The sequence below is a fragment of the Diadema antillarum genome, unplaced genomic scaffold (genome assembly GCF_040938485.1).
Source record: "Diadema antillarum isolate AM-2024a unplaced genomic scaffold, OU_Dant_1.0 seq00000599_RagTag, whole genome shotgun sequence".
NCBI classification, from domain to species: domain Eukaryota; kingdom Metazoa; phylum Echinodermata; class Echinoidea; order Diadematoida; family Diadematidae; genus Diadema; species Diadema antillarum.
In genome coordinates, this window is record NW_027271529.1 from 543623 (window position 1) to 556438 (window position 12816).

Genomic DNA, 12816 nt, shown 5'->3' on the forward strand with positions numbered 1-12816 from the left:
ACATGAAGGATGCCAGTTGAAGACAATTATATATTGTGTTTTCAAATTACCATTCACATTATAAAGATTGAAAGTAGTTTGATCCGCAATATTTTGGTTAAATTTTCTATAGATTTTTTTTTCATTACCATGGAAACACATTAATTACATACCACATTTACCTGTAATAGTGGCCACATATGCCAAGTTCTAGGTCAACTCCTAAAAAAGCAAGAGAGTTGTTGTAACATGGGTTGGAACCAGGTGCAAGCAACAATAGTGTTGACAGATATTTGGGCCATGTGAGGTCATTTAGAACTAGTTTCCATGGTGATGTCACAGTTTGGTGCTCTATACATCCCTTGTCAACTTGTACACACTATGTGTGGGCGTGGTGTGTAATAGTGGTATTAGCAGCTTTTCACATATTCGATACTTGTCTACATTATCGTAAGTAAAACTAACTCCTTGAAAAGTGAATACATGTTTCAAAGAAGCATTGACCACTAATAGTATCAATATAAATGTACCTTATCATTCATACATGGTACAGGTGTAAAGTCAAAATACAACAATATCCATCATATGGCAAATGGCTTGTAAAATAACATGGCCACTGTTATGAGGAGACCACAATTAAAGGGGCATTCCAGACGATTTTCATAATTTCACATCATGTAGTACATAAATCGACAGCTCCAAGTATAGATTTGTGGAATTTATTGTGGTCCTTAAGCAGAGAAACCAATAAATTGAAAATCTTACACAAATTACACTGAACAGTGTTGATGACATCAGAGCCTCATCTATTTCAGAAATGTAGCAGTATAATTCCATTACAATACTGCTTGTTCAACAAGCTCACCTGTGAAAAATCTATGCATGCCTTCTTCTTTTGTTCTGCTTCCTTGAGCCCCAACTCATGCATTCTTTTGGTGAGGCTGCTATGTCATCATCCTTGTTAATTGCAATTTGTTATAGATTTTGAAAACATTCTCATTCCTCATCCCAATCACTAAATATTCTGAAACTCTGTACTCAGTTTAACTAATTTATAGTTGTTCAATTGTAAAAGTCTGAAAATCATGCGGAGGTCCCCTTTAAAGGTCAGTGCCTATTTCCCTACAACATTGTAAGTACTTCTCAAGCAAATGCTGTTTTATTATGCAGACTTGATACAGGAAGGGTGGAGATGATAAATAAATGGTTGCATTATGGTTGACTCAGCAAATTTAGAAAATAAGGGATGGATGCCAAAGTTTCAAATCCTCCTTGTTTGTACAGGAGTCCCTTTTAAAATGGTCTCACTGCCATACAATGTGGCCAGCAGTTGCGATTTAGAACGAAGATCAACTTGTTCAGCTGCACCCACAACGCCTTGAGGACTGTGCCCTGTGCTCCACAACTGCAGATACATGTACCTGAAGAGGGTATAATTTGCTTTTTCCAATAAGGAGGATGAAGGGCTGTGACTGCGGATGTTCTGTGTCGACCACGTATGAGCAGTTAAAACAGTCCTTCCTGGAAGAATGAAAGAGGCAAGCATATGGGCAATTCCACGGTATGTAGGACACAGATGCCGAAAATTCAAAATGATATTTGTTTCAAACACCATACATTTTCAGACAATACTTGAGTTGAAGTTTTAAGAATCAGTATTTTTTTCAATAAAAGCGGCCATTTTGATTTTCAAAATGGCTGCCAAAATATGCCTATAACTCAATGGTGAGAAAGAGTGTATTGTCACATAATTTACCCTATGTATATCCACTTTACTAGTACTCTAAACAACAATCTTTTATATGTATGCAGTTACCAGACATGTCTTTTACCACATGATAGAAAGAAAAAGCTGGTTGCGTTAAAGAATTTCATAAAAACTTTTAATTAGTTTGACAATGATGGATGTAACGTCAGTTACCAAAAACAAGGAATTTTTAACTTTATTCATCAAAGAAAGTGAGCTGTATGATGTAACTTAGGATTTCTAATGTATGCCCGTATGCCTTCCTTTCAATACCAGAAAATAAGGATACTTGGCATACTGGAGAGTCAAATGAACACATCAAAATGTGTAACGTCAGTTACCGAAACGTCATATACCAGTATGTAACGTCAGTTACCATGACAGTAATTATAACTTAGGCAAATTTTTAGACTTTAGGCCATTCAATACACCTGGGAAGTCAAAGGTTATCAACAAAGAGCAGCAATCCCTTGGATAGGGAATGATGTCATCATCACCATGGTACACTGTATGTCCATGGATACATTTTTTGTGGTTCATTTTATCTTATTTATTTATTTATATTTTTTTTGGTGGAGGGGGCTTGAGCTTTTGATTTTCGGTTCAGCACAAGTTTAAGGTTAAATCATCTGGAAGTTTAGGTTTACCACATGCAATATATAATGCACTCAAATTACTATACAGTACATTCACAGTCCTACGGGACGATACAGCTACCAAATTTGTAGGCCTAATCAATTATGTGGTTGCATGGTAACCACCTTTTTCTATTAAAAAGCTTGTGTACAGCTGTATACCAACAGTTTCATAATCTTTACTAATGACTACTTTTGCTAGCATTTTTCTTTTTTTTTTCTGGAAGCTTAGTGAAGTTTCTACCTCAATGCAAATGCAGGAAGAGATATATTTCTTCACTTGCACTTATATGTTTGGTTTAGTTAATATGGCACATCTTGAAATGGTACATAAGCAGGCCTGACATAAGGCATGTACTGTCATTACTGTTTGAAACTAACACTGACGTTTAACAATAATGTTGCTCAAAGTGAGAGGTGATTCTAGAGTAAAATAAAAAAACTGTTCATATTTGTTGATTACTTTATTTCATTCATGCAGGGACATTTGTGTAATACATGATAATTATGAACAGGAAGATTCGTTTATATTGATCTTAAAATTCTTTCATTGCAAAGTCCTATTTCTTGGTATCTGGGATGTATTTGCAAGCCTTGATATACCAGTGAAAAGGAAAAGAAAAACAATTACATTCCTTCAAGCAAGGAATAAACAAATGCCCCTTTGACCAAAAAAGCATGCTTCTTCTTTACAGAAAAAATATTAAAAGTGTAACACTAATCATATAAATCATTATTGATAATGGAGATCATTTTGTTATTTGTGGCCCTAACAATGCCTTGAGGGAGAAGGAGTAAAATAAAGAAAAGAAGAAAGAATATATCACAGTGGATTTCACTTAAATACTTTTATTTGTATGTGTTTTTCCCCATGACCTGAAAGATATGTGTTTTTTTTTTCACACACAAAAATATCTGTGTTTTGTGTAGTACTGCAGGGCATTATGGATGGGGTACTCTAGATAGAAACTTTCCTGTTCATTAAAAAAAAACCAAAAAAAAAACCCTTTAAAACTATGTCAATATTAGATACTTGGAACTGCTGAATCTAAATGGCTCTGTGTAATCATAACTGTTGAATAAAATTTCAATCTTAAGACAAATGTCAAGAAATATCCTCTGGTGCATTTACATTATTTTTGCTCAACTGTGCTATGGCATGGGGGGGGGGGGGGGAGCTTGCCCCCTAAGGGCCCCACCCCATTTGTGCCTTTAGATTTTGTTTTAATTTGTTGCTAAGTAAATGCCTCGGATTGTTACTGGTATACTGCAGCAGTATAATAACCTGTTAAATAAGTTAGTTCTTTGTAAACCCCATAGCAAAAGTATGTGTAACGTCAGTTACGTAACGTCAGTTACTGACATGTTTCCCTTTAAGTTTTCATTAAACACAAAGAAAATGGACTAATGTTTCATTTCATTTGGGTATTTGTAATTGGTGAACCAAGCTATGATTCCATATCAAACAAATCACTCTGAAAGGTCAGAATTATAAAATATCACAAAACTATTCCTAATCATGATTTTCCATGTGTAAACCCTATGGCAAATGTAAGCGTAACGTCAGTTACGTAACGTCAGTTACCGTCATGCCTTCATTGAAATTGGCATGGTGCTAAAAGGAAATATCTTAATCTAAAGTGCACATTATTTTGCACACCTGTTCCCAAGAACCTAGGTATATTGCCATATAAAGCACATAAAGTTTAGAAGTCAGGGACATGAGATATTTCCATTTAAATCTACTCCATAATTTCCCATGTCCTTTTTCCGTAACGTCAGTTACCGACACATTTTCACTTGCTATGTGATAAGAAATGCAGTTTGAGAGAAAAACTTTCTACCCATTTCTTCATTCTCATGAACTCATTCATCAATGCTAATTACAAGCCCCAGGTGCTTTCATTCACAAAACTACAACATAAACAATTTCATGAAAATCCTTACGCGTAACGTCAGTTACCGTGGAATTGCCCATATATGGAAACAGCGTGTAAACATTTTGAAGACATATTGATGTGCACTATTTTCTTATGCCTTCATACACATGATATTTCCAGTAATGTTGTATCATATATTTACTAGCAACTCCAGCAAACTAGAAGCAAGAGTGACCAAGATCAGAAGGCCATTCTTCAAAGCTGAAGATCTACTATGCACATACAGGAGTGAGTCAAACATGATATCTGGAAACAGAGAGCAAAATTGTTTCAGAAGGGAATGGGGAGGTAGTACAGGCCTGTAAGAAAGCTACAGATCACAACAGAACAATTCACACAATTCTGGCCTTCATGTTTGTTTGTTTGTTTTTTCCCCATGTCTAGCTTAATTACAAACCAGAACTATCTTTGCAAAGAAGTGTAACTTTGTCTAAAGTCAATTTTTTTGACCACCCCCCCCCCCAAAAAAAAAATATATATAAAAGTGACAGACAATTCTACATTCAAAGTTACATTTGACTTGCATTTTCATGTCCTCCGAAACTGATTAAATTGGTATCAGTACGGGCCAATTACTAGACCTAGGCACCTATGGTACACTATAATACACACTATTAAAATGATTGATTGGTCCACGCTGCATATTGTGATACTTGTCAAATGTATGGGCTGTTGCCATATTATACATTATAAAGAAAGAGAAGAATCTACATACATGTACATTTCCTTGGAATGAAGGGGCAGGGTAAAGATTATAAGATGTGCCTTCACAGAAATTTCACTCTTAAGTTCACTCTTTAGTTCTAGGTGACATACAAAATATGTACCTGTGTTGTCATTAGAATTATCTGGTACAGTACAATACATGTACCATCACTTCCAAAAAAAAGTTGTTTTTTTCTTTTCCTCCCACAGGAGTAAGGTCAAGTTCTGAACAATGGTTATGGTATAAATGTACCTAGAATGTCAATCTTTTGAATAATGCACTTTCAGTAAATCCTGAAAGCTGAAACTCACAGCTTTCCAGTCAATGAGTGAGCTTGCATCAAAGCGTGGTCAGGGATGCAGCCTCCTTTGCATGGTCTTTCCGCATTCGCTGAATAGGAGGGAAGCAGATTCAATAACTGTTTACCTGAGGGTAAATAATATTAATACAAGTGAGGTGTTATAAAAATGATGTGTTATACAATGCATTATTACATTATTTCCTTATATGAATAGGGGGAACTTTTACTCAGCACAAAGAAAATGCAATACAAACGAGTCTCTTTTAAAAAGCACCTTGGTCCTTCACTCCAATAACCAACACCACATGCAGGAATTGATTGCCTGAACTTTTGGTATCTGATTTTTGTTTTTAAATTGCTCATTTTGCAGTACAGTGTAAGTGCTACTAAAATGCCAAGTGCTTATATCAATGAAACTATTCATGAAAATATACATTTGGTATTGCTACCAACATGAATTAACACACTGAATTACCTGCAGAACACAATACAGAGGTTCATCTTTCCTACCAAGGAACACAAAGGACTGGCACAGCCTCTTAGAAGAAGTAGTGGCTGCTTAAACCCTTGATACAATATGTCAAGGGTCAGCAATTAACCAACCACTGCATCACTGGGCATTTTTGTGATTGAGGGTACCACCTATCGGCACCCTATGAATTTGCAGCTCGTTTATTCCAAAAGTATAAAACAAATTTGCCTAAGTTTTTCCTCAAATTAAAGCTGCAAATACTGCAGTTTCAAATCTCATGACTGTTCTGTTGATTCTGAATCTCCATTGTAAAATTATGCAATTTTTCTTCGTGTGGCTGAAAAAGGGTACCTCACGATCTGCACCCCTTCCCTCCATAGGTAATACAAGTGAATTTCATAGTCATGCGTTGTTACTGAGTGGATATATAATTGAAACGTGTTTAGTTTGTTTTGTTGGCTTGATTTTCGTTTCTTTGTTACTGTTTTCATAGCTATAAATAGAGGTGGGCTATAGAGGGTGACATTTTCAGAACATGCTCATCACACCTTAGTTTGATGAGTTTTTGCCTACTGACACCAATTTTGAAAAAAAGAACGAAAAAAATGCAAAATCCAGGGTGCCCTGGCCGAAATCGTAAAAAATCCAAGATGGCCGCCGTTTTGGCTTAAAAAAGACATTTTTGGCTATAACTTGGCTATTTTTTGGTCTATTGAGATAGTTTTGGGGTCTAACCCCATGTTTTAGGGGTCAAGGAAATGGATTATAATGATAATTTTAGTGTAAAACCTAATCTTCCACATGATACTAACCTTTTCCCCATATTTTCGGTTAAATTTTCCTTCTCCTTTACCCCTACCCCAACCGCCATTTTTTGCACTTTTTTCTGCATTTTTTTCAAGTCATGTTAACTACCATACTCCTAATAACAAGGTCCAGCTATCAATTTGTTTTTTTCTACCGATAATACGGCAAGAAATACAAATCACTTACATTATACATGTGTCATGCCAACACTGGTGTGTGGCTGTTGCATTCAGAATACATGGTAACTGTGGAACCAGTGCTAATACTGTATCTGCTGTATAGTGCCTGTAAACATTTTAGTCATAAGACCTTTAACAATAGTCAGTGAACAGTTCTACTGTAGGTGTACAAATTTGTAAAATGACTTGAATAAGCCTTCTGTGATATGCCAATTGTCCAGCACAAAGGTAATGTTTTGAATATAGATGTGTACATTGTACCCGCCCTTTTGCCTAGAAAACACATTTTTACCATAACTCAGTCACTTTTTCATCTCATAGCCTGGTTTTGGTGTTTCACTATCACCACTTGGTCCTTTATTTGTCATGCCTGCCTTTCCCTACCACCGTGTACATTAATTGCAGTACTGTTTAAAGCAAGAGAGTCCTCAGGTTTGGTGAAAAATTTGACACCATCTGGGTTATTCAACCAATTCTATAACAAGCAGATGTTATGTACAATGTATGTTCCTCACATACATGTAGCATCAAAATTATGGTAAAGTCATCATCTCACTCTCTGTGACTGAAAGTTCCTTAAGCTGAAGTAATTAGTGTCTTTTGACTTTATTAGTTATTCCTACTTACTCTTTTCAAATTCCCAAATGTGTTCCAAGCACAAGCAGTTAGAGTATGTGCATAGGCTGTCTGTTACAGGAATGTAAAACATGGGGAGGCCCATTAACAATGTTGACGAACTCAAGGAATGCCTGGATACCAAAGATATCACCAAACTCAAAGCTATTCTATGTGTATGTAGAGAACTATCATACTGCACACTCATATCCCATCAAGATTATTGTGCACCCACACTTGTATAAGTTCTTGAAACCAAATCTCTGAGATGGAAATGAAGGTGAACTTGACTCGATCCTCTATAGACTGGAGGAGAGTCAATCTCCCTGCCCCTGATCTGCCTACTGTTCAATAATGATAATGATAATGAATAACACCTGTATAGCGCTTAATACTGATGTTTCTAAGCACATTAATCGGGGAAAAAAAGATGGTGAATGCATTCAATCTAAAGTCAACCAATGGCAACACACGACCTACTGCCCATATTCCAACCTTGAAGAAACTGTTGAGAGTGAACTAGGCATCAATGAATTCTGCATTGTGATATGGGGTTACAAAGGTGCACGAAACTGGTACCTTGGTATGTGAAATAGTAAATGCTATAAAGCAGATACAGTATTAGCATTGGTTCCACAGTTACCATGCATCCTGAATGCACCAGCCACATACTGTACCAGTATTGGCATGACACATGATGTATAATATAAATGATTTGTATTTCTTGCCGTGTTATCGGTAGAAAAAACCAAACTGATAACTGGACCTTGTTATTAGGAGTATGGTAGTTAACATGACTTGAAAAAACTGCAGAAAAAAAGTGCAAAAAATGGCGGTTGGGGTAGGGGTAAAGGAGAAGGAAAATTCAACCAAAAATATGGGAAAAAGGTTAGTATCATGTGGAAGATTAGGTTTTACACTAAAATTATCATTATAATCCATTTCCTTGACCCCTAAAACATGGGGTTAGACACCAAAACCATCTCAATAGACAAAAAAATAGCCGAGTTATAGCCTAAAATGTCTTTTTTAAGCTTGGATTTTTTACGATTTCGGCCAGGGCACCCCAGATTTTGCATTTTTTTCGTTCTTTTTTTCAAAAATGGTGTCAGTAGGCAAAAAGTCATCAAACTAAGGTGTGATGAGCATGTTCTGAAAATATGACCTAAAATTGACCCTCTATAGCTCACCTCTACTATAAAATGGCACTTAATCCCACGCGTACCTTTTTGTTTTATACGCAAACAGCCATGATACGCAGGGTGTCGATGTACCCTGCCGATAGCTGGTAACCTTACCACGCATTGAAGAAACCGTCCAAGTCTATTAATTGTGGGAAATGTGGGCATCTTTGGAAAGGCAAGACAAGATAATGCACATGCTTACCAGCTACAGTACAGTTACAGTTAAAGTGATTTTAAAACATTACCCTTAACTTGGTCAGATCGACTCAGCCTGAGAGGATTTGATTCACTTTCTAACAAGACAAATCAGTCCTACTTCACTGCCTGTCTGATGATGCGAGACTGAACGCGAGTAAATTCAAGTACCATTGATTACCATTGATCATTTTTTCCCTGTATTAATTTACGCCAAAATGTTACTTATGAATTACTTTAGAAACTTCAAATTCCAAAATTTTCCCTAGGCAGGGCCTGCATTATTTTAATTTTATTAGAAATAAATCAAAACTACCAGGTAGTACTCTATGATATCAAATATATCTAAGGTTAGAGTGTCTAGACCTAGTCTACTAAGAAGCATATTATAAATAGGTTGTATACGTCTACGTAACCTTTTTTTTTTTTTTTTCTAATGAGGATGTTGTTAGGCCCTAGAGTGCTAGCGTTAGCGTTACCGCCTGCCACCGCTATACAATCGACCATATTGTGGTCCATTTATCATATCAGTTCGTACTCAGTCGCCACGTCTGCACTCAAGCATTGCCGCGCCGCCGCGCCTGGCGACACTCACGCCAGTAATCGCTCGCATTTCAGCATTCGCATGGGTCGTTTGACATCGCATTTAAATCCATGATTTTAGATATGATGCCTCAAACCGATTTTGCTCAAATTTCGTGAGTAACTAGGAAACTTGTGAAGCTTTATGGACATAATCAAGCGAATTGCCGCAGTCCTTTCATTTTCGCGTTGCATTGCAAAAAAGCGTGGAGACTCCTTATAAGGGGTGCCCCGGGGGTTACTTATAAGGGGGACGGGGTTACTTATAGGGGGGACGGGTTACTTATAAGGAGGGGCCCCCCTTGTGAGTGGGTTTCCCGAACTGATATGAGAAGTCCTCCCCATTTATAAATTATGGACCTGTCTACATTACTGGTCATTAGTACGTGTGGGACTATTTTTAGTCGGACAGTAGGAGTGCTCCTACTGGACCTAGCGTTAGTACTAGTTCTAGATCTAGCGGGGTACTCTGTTAGTGTTAGACTTCAAGGCTTCAGCACCACGTTGGCAGAATACTAGCTATATCAGAGTATTCAGACATAGATAGGCGTATATGGGACTGTGATAGTGATAGACTGCTTTCTTTCGCTGGCGAGTCTGCGTCTATGGCAAAATACGTGGAAAGTTTACAATCTGCAATGTAGCCTCTGCAAGAGAGTGACCGCTGTCAAGGATCGAAACAAATGGCAAAACCTCGAGAAAACCAAACGAGCAACTGAACAAACGAAAAATGACACCTTTTTTTTACCGGTATGTGAACACTCCCAAGATCGCACGGATGTCATCAACAGGAGAAATTCAGTAATTTGTCGGGGTAGAAAGAGCGACCGCCATTGTACGCTCTTTGGTGTTAACAAAGTGCCATAGCACTGTGACTCCTCTCGGACTGGCGCCACCTTTTGGCCGGGAAAAGAGAGGAACGTATTTTTTTGATCAGAGTGAAATGGTTTTATCAGAGTGAAATGGTTTTAGTGCAGTGAAATGTTTTTGGTGCAGTGAAATGGTTTCGTAAGAGTGATATGGTACGCCAAAGTGAAATGATTATTTTTTTTAACGGAAAAATGAAATGATCTATTTTTTTTTTCTTGAAAAGTGAAATGAATTTTGTGAAAAGTCAAATGTTTTTGGTTAAAAAGTGAAATACATTTTGTGAAGAGTGAAATGATTTTTTATTTGAAAGTGAAATGTATTTTTGTGGAAAGTGAAATGTATTTTTGTGAAAAGTGAAATGCATTTTTGTGAAAAGTGAAATGAATTGTTATTTAAAAGTGAAATGTATTTTTATTTAAAAGTGAAATGTATTTTTGTGAAAAGTGAAATGAATTTCTATCTAAAAGTGAAATGTATTTTTGTAAAAAGTGAAATAAATATTGGTGAGTGAAATGTATTTGTTAAAAGTGAAATGAATATTGGTTGGAGTGAAATGAATTTTGTATTGTTTCCCTAATGGCGTTCCATATCGCGCACATTGATTTATTTCATTTCTCTCTCTTCTGCGTTATTTATACAACATCGATCTACCTTTACATGATTACAAGAAGATACAAATAATCGGGAGGGGGATTCCTTACAAAACAGTGTAAAAAGCCAAAAGATCTCAAATTTTTTACTGAATAGCTAAAAGAGAAGGCGCTTGGAATGGTTAGAGCGCTCATTGTCCAATTAGGGTGATCACGTGTTTTGTTTTGTTTTTTCTGGTGACACCATTGAGCTAGGTAGCAGCTTTTTATGGTGACACCTAGCTGCTTAAAAACTGCTCAAAACCCACAATAAGTCGCATATTAGGATTCTCTGTATCATAATGGAGCAAAAAGTCATTTGGGTTGACCGACTCAAATTTTTAAAGTTTGAGTGACCATTATCTTTAAATCCTCTTTTCTCATTTTTCTTTTTTTTTTAAAGAAACTGCACCTCCTAAGTCCTAACTCTCTCATATTTTAATCTTTTTTTGAATGGGTAAGGATGGTCCAGTTTGAACAGGTGTATCATTTTAAGACATAGAGACTATACTCTTTCAAACTATGTAGAAAAGTGAATATTCATTTTGGCCTATACTTTGGGTTTTTTTGAGACGGGAGGTCACTTATAATACTTCCGTATCCGTATATAATACGCTAATACCGCCGTTTATGATGCTACACTCAGAGAGATTAGTGTCTCTGTCCTATATAGTAATTTGATTTGATCTCGATTGCGTTCTCTATCATTATTGTTTCATGATGTCAAGTGCAATGTTCGTGAAGGGCAAATTTTACAGGGGGTTATGTATACTTTTCATTGAGTATTCTTTCGTAAAACTTACCATTTGGTTGCACTTGAAGCAGGGTGCAGGTACTCCGGCCTGCGCTCGTCCTGTGAACACATTCCCGCAGTTCGGGCAGCGGTACTTGCCCCACCCGAACTCCCGCTCTTTGGGAATCGGGTCGTAACGAACATGGCACCTTGGACATCTATGTTATCATAGTATTAAAAAGAACCCCAATAAGCAACAGCAGCAGTAACAACAACTACAACAAAACAGCAAAATCACACTTGTTGAAGCACAATATATGACATCATGTACATCACAGCGAGACAAACGATTTTACAATGAATCATATTCGCGATTCGTTTAATATCAAGTTTAATTAACTATCATCAGAGTTCAATGTATTCTATACACCAACATCATATTATACGAGAATTGCTCAACATACACTTGAATTATTCTCCCGAGAATCAGAATTATTTTGTCAGCCAAGGAGTGTTTAAATATCTTTCCATCTCGCAAAAATGTATTATATCTATACTCCGTTCATGTAATTTCAAGATTGTTGTGTTCAGTACAAGGGTTGGGCAAATAAGAAAAAAAAAATGTTCTAATGGCCAGTGGTGAACACTATTCATCATTCTATGAATGCGTGTACATTATATGTATTACATGACCAAAAAAATAAAAAATACACACTCATAGTGTTCTAATTAAATTATAATTCAATAAAGTTCTTACCGATGGAGATAACAAACAAGTTTTTGGAGGGAGAGTGTGTGAGTGTACTTTACTAGTCTCTCCTAAGATGCACCCGTTTAAGGGGACTTATGCAAAATTTGTGCATCAAAATCGCATCTTATACAAAACACTTATACAGTTGTACTATAATCTCATTTGAACGTTGTCATAATCCCTCACTCCAGCTTGACAGTCTCTTCACGGTTGCATTTGATATGTAGTACAGGGGAGGATCCAGGAATTCTGTAAAAAAAAGGGGGGCGCAACTAATATTTCTGGTGCCACTTCCGGGTTTCATTTCATTTTTTTCTTTTTATTTCTTTTGTTTAATACGAAAAATAAAGGGGGCGTGCACCGGTTGCGCCCCCCTCTGGATCCGCCACTGCAAGCATAAAATTATACATCTACAGTTGCTGGTTCATAAAACCTTTAAAAAAAAACAAGCACCTAGATACCTCAGTAAGGATTGTCTTGAGTTGTATATT

At 36.7% G+C, this 12816-nt stretch overlaps 1 protein-coding gene and 1 long non-coding RNA gene across 2 annotated transcripts in view; both read right to left on the reverse strand.

Moving 5' to 3' along the window:
* The window catches only part of LOC139735812 (shiftless antiviral inhibitor of ribosomal frameshifting protein-like), a 35476-nt gene that overhangs the window by 10984 nt on the left and 11676 nt on the right, over nucleotides 1-12816 (reverse strand). The window contains exon 5 of the mRNA XM_071646560.1: nucleotides 11645-11792. Coding sequence (XP_071502661.1) covers nucleotides 11645-11792 — 148 coding nt within the window. The remainder of the gene's footprint in view (nucleotides 1-11644; nucleotides 11793-12816) is intronic.
* On the reverse strand, nucleotides 1302-10169 carry LOC139735802 (uncharacterized). Its single transcript, XR_011711225.1, has 3 exons — nucleotides 10091-10169; nucleotides 5319-5397; nucleotides 1302-1500 (listed from the first exon to the last, which is right to left on the reverse strand). It is a non-coding gene; the product is annotated as an uncharacterized lncRNA (long non-coding RNA).